Source organism: Lipophrys pholis, assembly GCF_963383615.2.
Source record: "Lipophrys pholis genome assembly, chromosome: 10".
NCBI lineage: Eukaryota > Metazoa > Chordata > Actinopteri > Blenniiformes > Blenniidae > Lipophrys > Lipophrys pholis.
The window spans coordinates 21,811,485-21,831,256 of NC_137640.1; the positions used below are offsets into that span (position 1 = coordinate 21,811,485).

At 44.4% G+C, this 19,772-nt stretch overlaps 1 protein-coding gene across 2 annotated transcripts in view; it reads left to right on the forward strand.

Moving 5' to 3' along the window:
• Positions 1 to 19,772, forward strand: part of LOC308115834 (low-density lipoprotein receptor-like) — a 28,660-nt gene that overhangs the window by 7,476 nt on the left and 1,412 nt on the right. Inside the window, exons 4-12 of one of the 2 annotated variants that reach the window (XM_080473633.1) lie at positions 3,293 to 3,412; positions 3,632 to 3,757; positions 4,921 to 5,092; positions 5,909 to 6,124; positions 14,210 to 14,328; positions 14,574 to 14,713; positions 15,427 to 15,568; positions 15,782 to 15,979; positions 18,930 to 19,090. In XM_080473633.1, the coding sequence (XP_080329759.1) occupies positions 3,293 to 3,412; positions 3,632 to 3,757; positions 4,921 to 5,092; positions 5,909 to 6,124; positions 14,210 to 14,328; positions 14,574 to 14,713; positions 15,427 to 15,568; positions 15,782 to 15,979; positions 18,930 to 19,090 (1,394 nt within the window). Of the gene's footprint in view, positions 1 to 3,292; positions 3,413 to 3,631; positions 3,758 to 4,920; positions 5,093 to 5,908; positions 6,125 to 14,209; positions 14,329 to 14,573; positions 14,714 to 15,426; positions 16,754 to 18,929; positions 19,091 to 19,772 lie in introns of those variants that run through there. The other variant, XM_080473632.1, reaches the window with a different exon arrangement.

The window sequence follows — 19,772 nt, forward strand, 5'->3', positions numbered from 1 at the left end:
TTGACAATAAGTCAATAAGCATTAGAAGCACATCAGAGTTTTGAACAATCACACTTCAATAAATGAACGCAGCAATCCCACCAGGGTTTCTCTCAACTGATGCCCTGAACAAACCTTGAAATTTGCAAATATGTTGCAGCCTTGTCACCTTCCCTCTTGTAAACCGACAGTATTCCTCAAAACAAAGGTACAGTGACGGCAGTCGGAGATGTAACCATCTAGACCTATAACAACGGTGAAAACCAGAAAACTAAGCAGACAGCATGAGACGAGGAAGGCCAGAATGAGGCGTGACAGATCACAGGTAATAAATATGGCAAAGGAGATGAGTATGAGAGAGCAGATGCCACTTAAACAGAGAGAATAGAGAACGCAGGTGAAAGCTGTCAAGGTGAGTTATGGTATCGACATCAGTGAGAGAGGAGTGACTCTACACCTGAAACAAGAGGAGACTTAAACACATCAGACACGACAACAAACATCACCGGGGTTTGACCAGATCAAAACCAAATGGACTCAACAAATTGGGACTAGGATTCCTCACATCGAGTTCGTATTCAGCACAATATTCCCAAAATGTCTGAAATAAAGAAATGTCTGAAACAAATTTAACTACTATTTGACTACTATATGCAAAGCACAAGTCGCAGCAGGGCAATTCAAAGTACAAGCATGAATAGTACCAATTGTAAATAAAACTGACAATTACAATGCATTGAACAATAAAAACATGCCAAACAAAATAGAATAAGGCGGGGCAAATTTATTTATATGGCACCATTCAAACACAGGGCAATTCACAGTGCTTTACAAAGAAGTTAAAGAAATACATTAAACCTTTTAAATAAATATAAGAAATACATAAACAATTTTAAAGAAATGAAAGAAATACTTTAAAACAAGTAATGAAGAATCTTTATCTTAATCTCCAGATCTTTGTGTTTCCCACCACCACTGACCATACGGTCGACTTTGGAGCCACGAATAATATCTAAAAAGTGAAGGCAATAGCACACATAAAGATGCAGTGCAGGATGAAATAACTTATGGCAGCATTCACACACTGTTGTTTATGGTGGCAGGCTTCAAAGAAGACACTCCTCAGACATGACATTTTTCAGACCGGTCTCCAAATATGACACAATACTTTGCACAGTTTACTGGACAGGCTGAGTGACTCATTTTTCGCGCTCTCTCACAGAGACGCCCTGTTAACAGACGGAGGAAAAACTAGGCAAAACAAAATGAGAGACAGAAACTGAAGATGCAAAGCAATGCATTTGGTTTTATGAAGGTAATCAACATTAATGGAGGCTTTACTTTCTTTAAATCCCCTTTTAAAACACTTTTCTAATGGTAAAACAACCAGAACAGCTGTTTAATCCCAACACAGCTGGAAATCCTACAAAAAGATGCTCAAACAACAGAGCCCAAGAGAGACTGCGCCACAGAAAAAGTGAGTCAGAGATATCGAGTGTTTTTATGGCTAAGTGGTTTGATTGTGCTTGAATGGACAGTGTAGTCTCTGAGCTTTGAGGTTTACTGTGGAGCTCTGAAACTACAGTTGATCTCACTGGCTGACCTCAAAGCCCCTCTGCAGCTGTTCTGGTGTACGACTTCATCAAGTGAGCTGAGGGAACAGTTGTCCTGGCAATGTTTTTTGTGTGTGCATTTTTACCAAGCCCTTCAGGACTTGTACTAGTTGCCAAGCAGCCTACATATAGGTCTGTCCAGCTCCTATACTGCTTTATCTAGCTCAAGGTTGCGGGGGACCTGGAGCTCACTTCAGCTGGTGGGTGGAGGCAGCAAGACAAACACGCACAATTTCTTATGGGTGATTTAGAGTCGCCCATAAGCTTCAAATTCAAGTCGTTAGACTGGGAGAAGAAGCTACGGCGCTTAGCGAAAACCCAGGCACGCATAGGAGGAACATGCAAACGCCACATAGAAAACAACTCAGATCCCACTGTGATTTGAGACCAACTTTATTACTGTATGGCACATGTCATACCCTTTTTTTTTTTTTTTTTTAACATTATACACATTATAACTGATTCACTCACATTTATTCATGTAATGGAAAAACTGAAAAACATTTTTTAATAACAGGATGACTTACAATTTGCAAACACGACATCACATGTGGCACGGTGGAGCAGTGGTTGGCTCTGCCTCCTCATGACAAGAACACACAGATTTGGATTCCATTTCTTGTGCCACGCTCTATGTGGAGTTTGCATGTTCTCTCAGTGCCTTTGCCGATTGTTTCGAGGTGTAGGAGTGTGCGGGTGTCTGCCTCTTGGACTGGTGTTCCGGCCCCAGGGTCTTTGTTGTTGTAACGATGTTGTAACTCTGCTGCAGGAAGTTGGCCACTACTTCCGACCTCCCGTTTAAAACCTGCCCCTCCGGCCATCCACGTCGGACTTTTCCACTGACGCTATTTTGTTTTGCTCTGGTGTTGTTTTGGGTTAGTTTGTGTTTCCCTTCCAAATGTATCTTTTGGCTTGATGAACATATTAGTTTGGGGTCTCTCTCCCGGTGTTCTTTCTTCTTATTGTGGTCTTAGAGCCGGGCCATGACACTATCCATACGTCCAATCATACACCCATAATTCAAATAATAATTAATAATAGAAGATGGAGGAGGGACAGAACTGATAAAACCACAATAAACCTTAGAAATGAACATCTTTCCAAATGAGTACAAATGATCTTTGTCGTAGAGTGTCAAGGTGCTCCTGTTAAGCTAAAATATAAATGGCATAAACTAGGATAAAAAAAAGATGTGTGGTATATACAGTATTGCACAGCATCCAGCAGCAACAACGGCTTACAGTGTAGTCAGTGCAGGTAGAGCAGCTTGTGACACGTTGGTGTCAGGCACATCGATAAGCCGCAGTGTTCAGATTTGGAAAGTGCAGCAGTTCAGCAATTAATGTAATAAATGTCAACACTGTAAATGTGGAAAAAAAAAATATTGTGCTGAGGATGATGATGTTCAAACCCATGTTGGAAAATTGCTTTTATCCTTTGCAGGAAACTGTCAACAGACAACTTTCTCAGGATCATTGCTTACTGCAGCCATCAGACAATCCACAATCACCAAATCTCTCAATGAACCTTCAACTGTACATCACTGTCCACTTTGTAACACTGTAAATGGTGGAACTAATGAACAGCATCTCAAATTTGGCTGCATTTTAAAGATCTGAAACTTTTTTTTTTTTTTTTTTTTTAAATGAACCCTGTTGCTAATCTTTGACCCATTACTGATGCCGTGTTTGATTTTACAGATCAAAATGAGTGTCAGGTCAATAATGGTGGCTGCTCTCATCTCTGTTTGGACCAGCTGATGGGTTTTCTCTGCTCCTGTCCCGACAACATGAGGCTGGTGGACGACACCCAGTGTGAGGGTGAGTTTTCCTCCCGACTTCCTGATGCGGGCATGGCGGTGATAAAGAGTGATTCACTTTGATGGTTACCATTAAGTTTTGTTTGTTTTGGTTTTTTTTTTCTTTGGTGCAACTGCTTGCTTTGTGGTTATTGATTGACATCCTCTAAACCAGGTGTGCACTGAAGTGCTCAGCAGTGGAACCACATTGACCGTCGCGCTCCTTTGTTCTTCCATGTAGAGGTCGACACGTGTCTGGAGACTGACGTGTGTGATCAGCTGTGCGTTTACATAAATGGCAGCCACAACTGCGACTGTCACGAGGGCTATTACATGAATCCCACCACCAGAGAGTGCAAGGTCAAAGGTGAGCGACATCCACTGCTTATTGCATGAAGGTTTCATGTCACTGTTTTACACACATCTGAGAGGCTGATTCCTGTTTTTTTTTTTTCATCTGATTGACATCCAGCAGCCATTATTTCATTTTAATCTCATTTGGTCAATGACTACAGGTGTGTTTAAATATTTCTCATATAAAAAAACAAACAAACCACAATACCTGGATTTCCAAACACTGAATTTGACCTTTCGGGGAATCCCCCTCAGGTAGTGTTCCTTAAAAGTAACCATGACTACATGTAAATCATTTATGCAAAATTCTGTGAAAACAATCTACTCTGCACAGGTACTGAAGCCCAACATTAATACATCACCCTTTTTTCCCCCCCTGCTGCTTCCTGTGCCTCTGACACTTGCTTTTTATGTCTCGATTTAAAACATAATTCTCTCACATTGTGTGATTGACCTTAAAGGGCCACTCTATAAAATCTAACTAGTGCCTCTGTTGAACATTTGATGGCACATTGAGTCACTTTAGTGCCAGCCGGTCCATTTCCTGGCTCGTCAGAGCACCTTTATTTGGCACCTTCACTGGTTTTGACCATGTATAGGTAATCTGGGAAGCCGTCACTCCTATAAGTTCAGGTTGGTCACATCTGCTCAGGTAGTAAACACGGTAAACATTGTGAGAACAACAACAACAGCTTCAGTCATTGTGTAAACTAATGCTCTTGATATTTTTTTGGTCGACCCAGACTTATGTTACAGTACTAAACAGGCAAGAGCAAATTGGAAAACATTCTGGTTTTGGTTGGCAGATATCTGCAGCACATCTCGAAATTGCGGTTAAGATTCCGTTGTTTGAGAAAACAGAAACATATTGTACTTTTTATATGCTACAGATTCAACTTAATCAAGCATATCATTACCCGGTATAGTTTTTCTAAGTGAGAAATGTGGTTGTTATTTGACAATTATGATTATTAAACAACCCAGTGAATGACTGAATTTTTTTTTGCTGCATTTATTTCCTGGTTTGAAATAAATCCATACTTAGACATTCACTTTAGAAATCTCCTGGAGCTTATATGATCACATGTATTGTGGCTGGGTTGGTTTTGTCAGTACATGTCCTGCCGTCATAGAATTTAAAACATTTGAACATGTTTTCGCATTATGTCCGTCCAGGAGAAGAGGCTCAGCTGGTTTTCACTGCGTCTAAAGGAATACGGTGGAAGAACCTCGCTGCTTCATATCTCAGGGAACTGGCCCCACATTTGCCAGGAACAGGGCCTGTGACGGCCATGGCTTCCAGTCGGACGCTCTACTGGGCCCCACAAGGACAAGGCCTCATATACAGGTAAGAGAGAGGAGCTCTAGCTACCACACATGTCCTCACAATGTTCAGTCTCCCAGAGACACACTGATACGCGTGAGAGCTGCTACTCAAGTAAAACCACATAACCTCTGGTCTCTGGTGAAATTATCCGCCCAACTTTCCACTGTTGTTTCAGCAAGATAATATAAGGTATCCTCTGTACTCCATTCAGTGTCTCCTGCGGCATCCTGAAACTTTCCCTGACTAGATCCTGCATGTCATTCATTATATTTTTCAGTAAACTATTATTAAAGAACAATATCTCCAAATATTATCAAAATGAGACACAGCCTCATCGATGTCTCCAGACGTGGGTCACAGAGGGCTAGAGCCATTAAGATTGATTGAATGATGGAAATACTTGCTGACAAGGATGCTCAATTCAAGATATTCTCTTGAATTGAGACATTTGCATTATTTTTTGCTTTGCATACCTTTATAAAGTAAGTTGTAATAGTATGGTTATTTTATTACTTATTCAAGCAAAAATAGAGTTCGGGTGTATTCTCTTAATGGAAACTTCAGGAACAGATAAAGGAAGGTTTGACTGTCTTAAACACTCAGTAGTACGTCTTTTTTTTTTACCATGGATGGTTTACAGGGCCCCCCAGGAGAGCCATGTTAAAAACACCCCACCTTTGCTAATTTCTTAGACCTCTTGTTTTTCTTATGGCAGAGTGCGGGGGCCGGGGGTGTCTGACTTTTATGGTTTATGCTCCATAGGCTTATTGAGTAATTATTTCATGACACCTGCCCGACATGAGTCAGTGTGTTTGAACTCTCGTGGATGCTTCTCAGGACCGAGTTGGATGGAAAAGCACAGAATGCTGCGTTGGTGCTCACAACTCGAGCTTCGGTGTCGGGCCTGGCCGTGGACTGGGTCAACAGTCTCCTCTACTGGACCAGCCCAGAGCTCGGTTGTGTTAACGTCGCACTGCTTGATGGGTCAGCTCAACGTGTCCTTGTCTCAGAACTGGACCAGCCCTCTGCAGTGGCTGTGGATCCTCTCAGACAGTAAGAGAGCAGACATTTATTGTTTGTTTTTTTGTTTGTTTTTTTAATTGCTCACAGCATGCTGGCGCGATATATGCTCACTGCAGGTAGAGCAGATAATCAAAGCCGATGCCACTGTTGGTCCAGAGGAGAGATTTTCAAAAATGAACAACGTTCTGGACGTCATGAGATATTACATGCTGTACTGTTTTATGGCAAGAAACCTCGAGAAATAACTGTTTTGATAATTACTTGGCTCAGATCCAAAGACAAATGACTATTGCCACACAGAGTAAAACTGTAAAAACTGTGTTTTTCCATTTCACTTTCATGGGGTCACTATGAAACTGTTTTCAATTTATGTTTGTTTTGGGTTATTTATAAACTCTACAACAGCCAAGGTTCAATGTTATATAGATTTATGTGTTTGTCTAAGGAAGGGCAACACAGTTGAGACGGTGACTGAGTAAAGATGGGTGCGTTAAATGACATATTACTCAGCACAAGAGGTAAAAAAGCTGTCTTTAAGATATTACCATCTGGTCTGTCCTCAAATGCTATTTGGTATAACCGCATGGGCTTTCTCGCATAGCTGGATTTACTTTTGTTAAATGTATTTCTTATAAATGGCTGCCTAACCACAGATGTTGATTCACTACAAAATCAGGATTAAAACAACTTTCATCAACCTAAAAACTACATCTAAATTCAGATGCATTAAAAAGGGATGTGAAAAAGAATAATGATGCTTGTTGAGGAATTACGACCTCTGTTGCTGATTAATTTGCCTAACTGACCACTACAGGGCTCCGGTCAGAGAGCACACGAGACATCAGAGAGGATTTCAGTCCTTTAGTGAGGAATCTTATGAACAGTGGAGTATTCTGCATACAATGCAGTGGACGGAGCACACAGTTTTGTATTTTACTAAGAAGAGTTTGCCATGGTGATTTACGGTTTAGCATTTTCTGAAAGACACGAAAATAAAGAATTACTATGATACAGTAAATCAAATGCAGTAAACAACATTCACTATAACATCAAACCATGTCCATAAACACGTAATGCCTATAAACATCCAGCCATCAAATCAACCTGGTTAGCTCAATGCTAATCGCGATGATGCTAACGCACAAAAACGAACATTCTATAGAACACAAATCCCTCCACGAACTCAACACTACTACAAACGGTAGGAGACATATACACATTCTTTCTACAGCGATATTATCATCTCACATCGTCAGTGACTGCTTCACCATCGCAAACGTGTTTGCCTCCGAACGTGCATAGGAGGAAGGAAGTGCCCACTCGGCCTTTAACAATAAAAGCTCCCACTTCAGAATAAAGGCAGGAAGCCACACTCCACTATAACTTGGAGAATTCTTAACAGCCGCCCCCACATTTGCCTGCAAATGTGTAAGACCAGGGATTCTTCAAGTGTCTTTGGTGTCATCCTGAAGGACAGGAAGCTCGACAAGTCGAGCAACTGGTCTCATGTAGACTTTGTCCTTGACTTTGACCTCCGCCGTTCTGACACATCCATCAGAGCTCGCAATAACCTTGACGACCCTCCCAATGGGCCACTGAGATCTTGCCAGTGACGGGTCAATGATTAGCACTACAGAACCCACAGTAAGGTTCTGTGATGACCTTTGCCACCTTTGTCTGGTCTGAAGGTTTGGCAAGTAGTTCCTGGTGAAGTGAAACCAGAACTGATCCACCAGCGCCTGACAATGTCTCCATCTACGCCGGCCTATGCTGGGGGGAGCGTAGACCACCTGAGGCAGAGCCGCATCTCGCCGCCCCATGAGAAGAATGTTTGGGGTAATGGGATCTAAGTCTGCTACATCAGCCGACACATATCCGAGTGGCTTTGAGTTCAATATCCCCTCCACTTCGACCAAAACAGTGTACAAGACATCTTCTGAGACTGACTGACTGCCGATGGCAACCTGAAGACCAGATTTGACCGATCGCACCTCTCGTTCCCATACCCCGCCGAAGTGGGGAGCATTTGGAGGATTGAACTTGAACTCGATCTGATATGCTGCCAGCTGTTCTCTCAGTTGTGGTTCCATTGTGGCAAAAGCCTCTCGTAGTTCTCTCTCTGCACCACGGAAGTTAGTACCACAGTCCGATAGCACTTCCCTTGGACGACCACGGCGGGCAATGAATCGACGCAAAGCCAGGAGGAAGGCGTCGACATCCATAGAGTTCAGAATCTCGATGTGCACCGCGCGGGTCGTGAGGCACTTGAATATCACACCCCAGCGCTTTTCTGTCCGCCTACCCATCTTCACCAGATAAGGCCCGAAGCAATCAACACCAGTTGAATAGAAGGGTGGACAGAGCAGTCTGAGGCGTTGTGAAGGAAGGTCCGCCATCTGCGGCACCTTCGGTTGTGCTCTCCAGCGCTGACAGGTCAAACATTTGAGCTGGTGATGACGGATAGCCTGACGTCCCCGTAAGATCCAGTATTGTCTTCTCAACTCTGCATAGACTCGTTCTGTGCCTGGGTGTAAGAGACGTTCATCCATATTCTTAATGAACAGTTTCACAGCAGGATGTTTTGGATCCAGCACAATTGGATGAATCTCTTCGATGCTTGTATTCTGTAATCTTCGCAGCCTTCCCCCCACACGAATGAGACAGGTATCTTCATCCCACTCTGGAGCGAGATTGAGGAGACGACTGTGATTTGGGACAGGTTTCTGTGCTTTAAGGGCTGCCACTTCTTCCGAGAAGCTACGAGCTTGACAGTCCCTCAGCAGTAGGAGTTCTGCATCTCTGTGACTGAGGAGCTGATCGTGTCCCTCTGTGGCTGCCCCGTGAGCTTGCAATGTTGCTTCTACCAACTCCTCCCATGAGCTAAACTGACTGGCATCAGGAACGTTATAGGGCTCCACAGCCGCGAAGCAACAAAAGGTGATTCCTTTAAGTTCTGATGAGTCGGCTGTCTTAGTTTGCTCGGGCTTCGTCGGCCAATGTTCTGCACTTTGCTTGAGGTATAGGGGACCTTGACTCCAGCGACCAGGTTTTGCCAGATCTAGCAGTGACTTTCCCCTGGTTATGTCATCGGCTGGATTGCTTGGACTGTTGACATAACGCCAGGACCTCCGATCAGTCAGTTCTTGTATTTCTGATACCCGAGTTCCGACAAACACCTTATAACGACAGGAGTCAGATTGGAGCCATTCCAAAACTGTGGTGGAGTCAAACCACAGGACTGTTTGTCTGAGAGGGAACGATATCTCAGTTTCGATGAGCTTGGCCAATTGAGCTCCAGCTAATGCTGCACAGAGCTCCAAGCGGGGGATAGACTGCTGCCTTTTAGGAGCAACTCTAGACCGTGCCATCACAAAGGAGGTGTGGATAGTGTCTTTCGCGTGGACTGCAAGGTAAGCCACTGCTCCATATGCTCGCTCCGAAGCATCGCAAAACACATGGAGATCACGTTTGACCTCTGTACCTTCCACTGGGATAGGCGTATAACAACGGGGAATGGATACACTGCCAAGGTGGTTCAGCTCACACTCCCAGGTTTCCCAGGCTTCTCTGAGGACAGAAGGGAGGTCAGGATCGTCCCAGCCTCTGTGCTTGGACCAAAGCTGCTGGATGAGCACCTTAGCTCGGGTTGTGAATGGCACCATGAAGCCTAATGGGTCGTATTGACTGGCCAGCACTTGATAAGCTCTTCTCATTGTCAGCGTAGAGTGCTCAATTACTCGGTACTGATAGCTAAGAGTGTCAGCAGCACAGTCCCACCTCAGTCCTAAGGTGGGTTCAAGGGGGTCGGTACGGTTCTGACTCAGCCACTGCTCTGTAACTGAGGACTTTGCATCCGTTGGAAGGTGGGCGATCACTGCGGGTTGATTACTGGCCCACTGTCGGAGGTCGAACCCTCCTTCTGCTAGTTGGGTGCGCAACTGGTCGACTCTCTGTTTAGCTCTCGCTGCAGTGGGAAGACTCTCAAGACAGTTATCAACATAAAAGCTCTGCTGAACAGACTGTAGCACTTCAGGATCGGTGTCCTGATGATTCCGAGCATGTTGCTGAAGTGCGAAGATGGCACAGCATGGGCTGCTTGTCGTACCAAAAGGCAGCACCTGCCATTCGTACACATCTGGTGGGTCTTCGCAGCGCATGTCTCTCCAGATGAACCGGAGGAGTGGTCTGTCTTCAGGGAGCAAGCGGATTTGATGGAACATGCCACGAATGTCACCACTTACTGCCACTGGATATTGTCTGAAGCGAAGGAGGACTCCAACCAGCGATGGACCCAGCGTAGGCCCAGGTAGGAGCTGTTCATTCAGAGAGACATCTTGTCGCCGAAATGAACAATTGAAAACCAAGCGTGGTTTGTTGTTGTGACGAACAAGATGGTGGGGCAAATACCATGTCTCTGTCAACTGTTTCACGTCCTTTGGATGGAGCTTCTTCACGTAACCCGCTTTGATGAGTTTGTTTATCTCAGCTGAGTAGACTGCTGCTTTCTCCGGCTCCCTCTGAAGTCGTCTCTCTGTGGCTCTCAGGTGAGCCATAACTGACTGCGTGGAGCTATTGAGTTTGGGGGCTCCAGGTTTCCTTAGGAGAGGTGTCGCGTACCGGTTGACTCCTCCCACTTGGAGTCGCTGTGTTTTGGTTTCCAGGAGGCGGAGAGCATCCTGGTCCTCACGAGAGCGGACAGCCATCTTCTCATTTCGGAAAGGCAGAACATCGAGTTGCCACAACCTTTCGACGTTCCGGTAGAGGAGGTCGTCTGAGCTGGTGACCGACGTGAAGAGACACTGCTGCACTGGGGACTGCACTGACCCACATCTCTCTGTACCTTGCAGGGCCCACCCGAGAGCTGTGTGGATAGCTACGGGTCCACCATTAGTTCCTCTGCGAATTGGTTCAGTCGCCGTGATGAGATGTACATGATCTGAACCGAGTAACACGAGTGGCCGTACCTTGTGAAATGATTGCAGCGGTAATCCTCGCAGGTGGGGGTGTCGTCTCTGGAGCATCTGTACGGGGTAGGTTTGTCCTACTAGATCCAGACCTGTAGCCGTGAATGCTCCCTGTACTTTGTACCGCTTCCGTGGGTTAGCTTTGGGGGAGATTTCGAAGTTGACCTTTGAGCCCTGAAGATGTGTGACATCTGTACGCACTGTACGGAGGGTGAGGGTCTCTGACTCTCCATTCAACCGGAGTTGCTGGACAGCCGTTGGCAGGATCATAGTTCGTTGAGCGCCATCATCCAAAACAGCAAAGGTTTCCACTGAATTAGAATCGTTGTGCAGCAAAACCGGAACCACTTTCAGTAGCACTTGGCTAGTTGTTACACTGGGTGTCAAGTAGACTCGACTTTCTGAGTTTCTGTGTTGTAGGTCAGTGGAGCGACACTGAGCTACATCGTGAAGCACTTGGAGGTGGACATCACCACAGTCGCTGCAGGGTTTCTTGAGGTTGCACGACTCCGGTTTGTGATCACGTGCACATTTCCAGCAACGTTTCCCTTCCGTTATCCACCTGTCCAGCTGCGTTGCTGATTGCTCTCTAATGCTGGGACAGCGGCTGATGAAATGTTCTTTGCTGTCACAGAAGAGGCAGTGGACTTTGAAGGGTTTCTTGGCAACATATGACGTGGATTGGTTAGAGGTTGGCTGAGTGGGCTCTGATCCATGGTACACAGCTACACTCTGACCTTTGCCCTTATGGAAGATTTTCTCTTTCCCGTAGTTAGCTGGTTTCTCCAGTTGGTAGCGCTGTACTAATCTGTTTGACAAACGCTGCTGTTGAGCTTTGCTTTGAAGCCAACCATTCAAGTCTTGTAAGTTGTAGGGGTTAAGGCTTGTAGTGTCGAGTTTTCCCTGTACCTGGAGGTATTCGATGAACCCATCTCTGTGATATTTGGGCAGCTTACTGAGGAGGCGGTCAACATGTGAGCAACAGTTGAGTTCCATCCCACGAGGTCCCTCAAGGGAGAGCAGCATGCTGACGAGAAGATGAACTCTGAGAGCGAAGCTCTGGAAGGTGCGTGCATCTCCAGATTTCACATCAGGTGCCGTGAGGATTGCTGCAATTTCACTCTGTGCTAGTTGATGTGGCTGACCGTACTGGAGCTGTAGTGCATGCATGGTTGCTGTGTAGGGGAACGGATCATGTCGACATGACTGACCTATCATCTGCGCCTCAGGGAGTATAAGATGTTCGAGTAACACATGGTATTTGTATTTTTCAGACAGTTCCAGATGGGGTTCAAGCAGATTGTCCAATGCTAACTTCAGGTTAGCAAATTCCCTTTCACTATCCGTAGTGAAATCTGGGATTTTGGGTTTGGGCACACCATATGTGGAGTGTAGTTGTGGACCAAAATTGTGAGAGACTGTAGTCTGACTTGTTGGGAACCGTGCCTGAGGTGCTGCAGAGGTGTTACTCATACCTGGTGTGGGTACATACTGAGGTGGACCATGAGTTGGGAAGACTTGGGCTGGAGGATAGTTTGTCAATGATTGCGGCATCTGATATGAAGCTGACAGCCGGGCTGCAGTGGCTGATGGCTGCTGTACTTGAGGCTGGTACCAGTATGGGACGACATCCTCACAGTGATACGCCTCTGTCCTCTGGGGCTGTAAGGGGGCTGACCTTAAGAGAGGCCTCCGGGCGGAGGCTGGTGTCATCATCCCAGAGGAAATAATTGAATAGGGGGAGTCTGGATGCATCTGAGGGACTGGATGTATTGGTGTGAATGCAGACGTTGCTCTTTCACTTGTAATGGCAGGCGGGTGTTCCCTCAGATCAGTTTCTCCCTCTCTTGCTAAGATCACATTTGTTGTGTCTCTCTCATTGTGGGACTCTATGTTACGCACCTGCTTCTCAGCTGAAGGTGAGCGGCTCAGAGAACGAACCCTGGTCTGAGTGTGGAGTGGAGACTGTGCTTGAGTGGACATGGTAACTCTAGCCTTGTGGGTCTCCTCGTCCCCCTCTTCCTGCAGGAATGATGTGATGTGCTTTAGCAGCTCTTGACGACGACGTTGTCGATGTTCGTATTGACGCAGCTTGTGAGTGACTTCAGCTATTTCTGCCTTTTCCTCCTTCTCGCTCTTGCGGAGGGATTCAACCAGTTGTTTCATTGATGTGGTGCTCAGTGGGTCACCTGAGTGAGAGTTATATGAGGCTCCGATTGCACCAGGATGAAGAGCTGCATCTACTTGTCCACTGTCTGCTGCTGCGGCCGCTGCTCCTCTCTGCTCCTCATGCTCATCATCGTCAGAGTGGGAGGAAGGGGCCGGCCGGCGAGGATTGTAGGCAAGGATGTACTCCTCTAGATGTCCAGGTGTGCGGCGCTGTCTCACTTGTCGCTTTTGTGTGTCCGTATGAGGGCGGGACGTTGTATATCCCTCTGATGCCATATTCTGGAATAGTCAATAATCCGGCTCGAAGGACCCTTTGTTGAGGAATTACGACCTCTGTTGCTGATTAATTTGCCTAACTGACCACTACAGGGCTCCGGTCAGAGAGCACACGAGACATCAGAGAGGATTTCAGTCCTTTAGTGAGGAATCTTATGAACAGTGGAGTATTCTGCATACAATGCAGTGGACGGAGCACACAGTTTTGTATTTTACTAAGAAGAGTTTGCCATGGTGATTTACGGTTTAGCATTTTCTGAAAGACACGAAAATAAAGAATTACTATGATACAGTAAATCAAATGCAGTAAACAACATTCACTATAACATCAAACCATGTCCATAAACACGTAATGCCTATAAACATCCAGCCATCAAATCAACCTGGTTAGCTCAATGCTAATCGCGATGATGCTAACGCACAAAAACGAACATTCTATAGAACACAAATCCCTCCACGAACTCAACACTACTACAAACGGTAGGAGACATATACACATTCTTTCTACAGCGATATTATCATCTCACATCGTCAGTGACTGCTTCACCATCGCAAACGTGTTTGCCTCCGAACGTGCATAGGAGGAAGGAAGTGCCCACTCGGCCTTTAACAATAAAAGCTCCCACTTCAGAATAAAGGCAGGAAGCCACACTCCACTATAACTTGGAGAATTCTTAACAATGCTGAAACGTTTTTATTTTCTCAGGTTGCTATTTTGGACTCAGTGTGGCACCTCCCCAAGGATCGAGAGGGCCGGCTTGGACGGCCGGGGCAGGACCGCTCTGGTCGATTCATCAATACATCAGCCCGTCGCCCTCTCTCTGGGTACGTCTCACAATTGTTATTCATATTGTGCGGCAAATTTTTAACCACTTCCGAAACAGAAAAAAAGTTTAAAGTCCTGATTTTTAGACATTCATTGTTTCCATTGAGAACTATTTGGTGTTCAAGCGTCGTACCTTCAGCTTAAAAGTTAACCAAGGAATAACCTTAAAGTCAGTTTGAATATGTTTTAAGTCCCATACTGCTGCAGTTTATGTGACTCATTTCCATATGTATTTGTTTTATAGACATGCCTCGCCAGTTGCTCTACTGGTTTGAACAGAAAACGAGGAGCATCTCCAGAGTAGATCTTGAAGGACGTCATCGTAAAACAGTGATAGAGTCTAACGGCTATCTGGACAAGCTGTTCGGACTGGCTGTGTTTGAGGTACGACTGTCACACTTCTGTGCGGCTTTCTAATGTTAAGACATGAGATTCATCTTTCAGGCTGGTGGTATACATCTGGGCTTCTAGGGTTTTCACATGCTAGAGACAGTTTTTCCTTTCTTTATGAGTGTTGTTGTCATTTCCTGTCTGATCGACTTCATACCATTGAATCTGTGTCTGATGAGTTGGACTGAACATGTCGCTAAGTGATATTTGCAAAAGCATGTATTTAACATTAAAGAAGCCCGGAATAGAAATTGAATCATTCAAGTAGAATATGGAAGTTGCTCTATGGCCTCCTGCCATGATTCTCAATCAAAAACACAAATCCATGACTAATAGCAAAATACAGCCTTTTTTTTTTTTTTAAGAAAATAAAGTATAACAACATTTCAGGGTCTGTGAAGTCATCAGCAAATTTTCATTTCACATTTTTACGTTTGCAAAATCATGTATTCATTGGATAGATGAACTTTATTTCAGTCCAGCACCCTGTTGAGCCTGAACGATGATTGACTGAAGATACAAAGCAAATATCTTAACAATCATTTTAGTAAGTGTGATCTCGCCTGAAGGTGATGAAACAAACTTAAAATTCCTTAAAGCGAAATAAATGAGACATTTAATTTTTTTTTCTCGCTGTAATAAGAAGGCCTTCATTTTTATAAAAACATAATATAATGACGTCCCTGTAACTTTTCTTTGTACTTCAGGGATTCGTGTATTGGAGTGATGAAGTTTCCCGCTCAATCTGCAGAGCAGACAAGCACAATGGCAGAAATCTCACTGTCCAGCAGTCTCGCATCACCTCGCCAGGCGGCGTGGCCATCGTCCATCCTGTTCTTCAAACAAATGGTATGATTATGTATAGTGATTTTCACAGCGTGGACAGGTGTCATGTGAAAGCAACCGCGCCAGGCTGCCCACTAAAAGTCAGGCATAGTCAATGGATGAGCAAGAAAGGCTCCTGTAGTGAAATGGGCAAGAAAGAAGCTTCAAGCATTCAGTGCCCAGACTTCACGATCACTAACTTTTCATCAACTGACTTGCTTTTCTTGTCGTCCAAAGGGTCGCCTATATGCAAATGTGCATCCACGGTGTGCCAACAGGAGCGTGTTATTGATCTGCTGTCTGAGAATCCCCAGTTCACTTGCATCACTCCAAGAAAAGGACAGAACGAATCTCAGGAAGTTCCTACCATTTCTCGCACAGTTTCTGGCTCAGCTCTGTCTGATCCTACAATGGCTGGAATCCTCTCGCTCATCGGTAAGAATCTCATCATCTCTCAGAATAAATCGCTATAACTTCCAATGCATGAAAATGGCCTCCAGTCTATGTTTCTAATAACTATCAATGACACGGGGTCCTGCGATTCTCTGGGTCTCTTGAACCCCCAAAGTTAGGGGCAATAAAACCGAGACACTTCGTCTGTGTGCTTGAAGTTACCCTGTAACAAAATAAACTGGACTTACCTTCCACGCTCAATCCTTTTCCTCATCAGCTAATCATTGCAAAGCAAAGCTGGCAAAACCTCAGTAGACATTATTTTCCAAATACACTCGTAGACATCTTATTTGCACAAATGTCAGTTAAGACTGTGAAATCCAACGGGGGAAGTGGCCTCACTGTTGAGCTGCAGCTATACGCCACACATGTTTTGTCTCGCCCAATTTAACCCACGCGTCGAAGTGGTATTGCAGTACTTCCGGGAATGGTGCACCCTCACTAAGAGAGGTTGACGTGGAAACTAACGGTCACAGGTTAGAATCCCAAAGTGAACCGTGGGTCCCTGAACAAGACCCTTGATGCTCAGCAGCTCCCAGGGCTCAGCATTCTGGTGGCCTACCGCTCCAAATAATCAGGGGGGTGGAACTATGGCGGAGAAAGAATTTCTCCATGAGGGATAAATTCAGTATACAAAGTCCTCTCGCCCCCAAAAAAACATCTTTAATTATAAATACCTTAAACTATTCAGAGAGGACCTGAATGTTGTATATAAACACTACTTTAAAATAACTAATGAAATCGGTATCAGATGATAAAAGACAAAAAAAAAAGTGCACACCTAAAATCCTTGTGTTACAAGTTGTTTGCAAGGGCAAAGTACTCTGAAGTTTAAGAGATATAACAGCAGAGGTTAAGTCTCCTGGGAGCTCCTGGTTTGTTGTTTTAGGAGACGTCGGCAGGAGTTTAACTAATGTGAGACAATACAAGGTTACATGACGAAGCAGCAGCTCTTGTGCTAAGTCAACACTCATTCTCAGTTTAATGGCAGGACTCATGTATAAAAGTATTTGATATAAAACAACGGGTGTGAATGTTTGCTCGTGTGTTATGCTTTTACTGTGACAGTCATTGTGGGTCGTTATAATACCTTCAAGTCGCACCTGTTGTACTTTACGTACTCTTTTCACTCTTGCTTATTTAATAGTTTGAATTTCTGACATGTAATATAAAACTTGGAGTTCTAAAAACCATGTTTCAATAAGATATCCTGATAAACTAATAAAACCTGTATGCTCCCATTCTTAACATGAACAAACAAATAAAAAAAAAGATGTTAAAAGAGGAAAGTCTCTAATTGTAGTTTCTCATTGGCCCAAGCTGTTGGAAAACCATATTTCCCACAAATAATTTGTAATTAGTTTCCCAATAGTTTCAAACATTAGTGTGTTAAACGTTGAAAATGTCCAAGTGAACATTGTGCAAATGAATCTTATTGTAACCATGCAGCAGGTCGGTCAGTTACTGTCAACATGGTTTCACTTCTGCTTTCACCACTGCCGGGCTGAATTAAAAAAAACAAAACGTAAACTACACTTAAAAAAACTTATTGGAATTAAATCCTAACTTAAAAGAGTATTTTCAATTAAAGCTGCGTTGAACGGGTCCTCGCACGCCAAATGTCAAATTCCTGCTACCACAAGGAGGCACTATGACTGTGAATGGACACGAGCATGTAGATGTGTTCAGGGCAGCACTGCGATCACACCAGAAGCTTCAGGCACATCGCAGCATGTAGAGCACAGTTTGACTTCCTGTTTCATGGTGACGCATCGATATTCCGCGGGGTCGCCACGGCCTTTTCTTTTTCTTTTCTTTTTTTTTTTTTGTTATTCATTTCAATCATGTTGTTTTCTTGTTCTGAGATTTCATGAAGCTCATTCCATTGAATGTTTACAGAATTGAAAAGGAGCACAAAGAAGATCAAACTTTTAGTAGGTGCCCCTTCCTTCAAAACACAATAACTGAAAAAAATGTATACAAAAATGGACTGATGCTCAATTTACAGAATATTCACTTCAGTCACACAGATGCAAATCGTGGAATTACGCCAGAATCAAATCAAGGTTGCGTGTAACTTATTTTAGCTCATAGCTTACAAAAATGTTAACTACAGTTCACAGACAAATCATGTTTCAGTGTAATTATTAAGGCTCATAGGATTTAACTGTTGTCCATTTGAATTCTCTTTTAAAGTGGTGCACTTTTGACTTAGGAGTAACATTTTGACACATTTTCATCAGGAAGGCTTGTTGTATAAACTGGCCATGTTTCAGGTCTGTAGGACTTCCTCCCTCGGAGGCCCTTGTTTCAGACATTTCACGCATAACGTCAAATGGCAGAATTCCTGATGGGTTTAGAGTATGGGGCGTTTTTATGCGGCCTGACATGCTGCATGTGTCTCCCAAATCTCTTGGATGTAGGTGACACGCGTTGCCCGTAGTAGATGTTGCAATTGTGAAAACAATGTCGGGGGCGCTATGGAGCCATTTTGTCAGACACGCGCAATCGCCGTAGAATATAACATTTTTCGCCACGTCTGACATGTGTGCACATTTTTTTTGCATGCCAATAGGTCCTCGCTCAGCTCTGCTTGGGCTCGGAACCCAATTAAGTGATTTGAATCCTTTGATACAGAAGCAGTTTGTAGATCTGTGTCTTTGTGTCTGTTGTGTTTACAAGCGCCTATAAATGGAGCTCTGCCAATAAACATGTGTGTCTGCTTAATGTGAGGCGCTCTCTATGAATCACTGTCGCTTTTCAAGATATTCCCCACTGGCAGCTCCATTAAATGTGAGCAGCTTCTTGTTTGCCTGCTCAGAGGAGGTTAGGCGGGGTGACTAACCAGCACCCAGAAAGTTGACGTCAGCTCATGAACATACCCTCCAAAAAGTGATGCTGTGTGTGTGTGCGTGTGTTTCTTGTTTGCCAGTGTTCTTCAGTGTGCTGCTGGCGGGACTGACTGTGTGGTGGTGGAGAGAAGAGTTCAGGCCTCCGAGGTCGCTCACCGAGCTCCGCCTCTCGCTCAAAGAGTCCCGAGACCCGTTAATCGCACAGGGGGTCCACGTGGGGCCAAACGCAAGTCTGGCCAAGGCAAGAGCAGCTTCTGCACACGCGCCGACACGCTGACACAGGCACTTTCATTCAGAGAGGAGATAGCTTTCATTCAGCTGCATGTGTACACATGATCCATATATACATACTCTACATATTTAGATCTGAATCACAGACGGGTTGATTTTCCCAGTCGTGGCTATTCAGGAAGCTGTTTTTACGAGGTGGCGAGGCAGTTTTGGTACACAGGGGGAAAGCCCACAAAGTATATTTACTCACAAACAAAAAAGGAAGCGTGCATCTTGACAATTCCATGTCTGCCTATCTGCTTTTAAACCTTAATAAGCCTTTTGCTTTCACATGAAGTCTACACTATTAAGCCAAAGGTGGAGAGATTCGAGTAATTTTTGATTAATAGTTTGTCTATACTTGTGGGGTTTTTGAAGCTCAGTTCTCTATGTATTATTTATCCTTAATGTGTAGCTTCCTCGTTCATATCCCTACTGTTTACTATAAGAAACCATGAATAATGGAAATATGTAAAGTGTCTGTTTTTTTTTTTTTTTTTTTTTTCCTTTTTTTCTATCAGCCTCCCGCGGTGAGTCACGTTGTCATTGCCATTGAGAATTGGTTCTCAACCGACCTACCTGTTCAAATACAAGTGTTTGTAAAGGGTTTCTGACAAACGACTATCAATAACCGCATGCAAATTGTCAGTTGG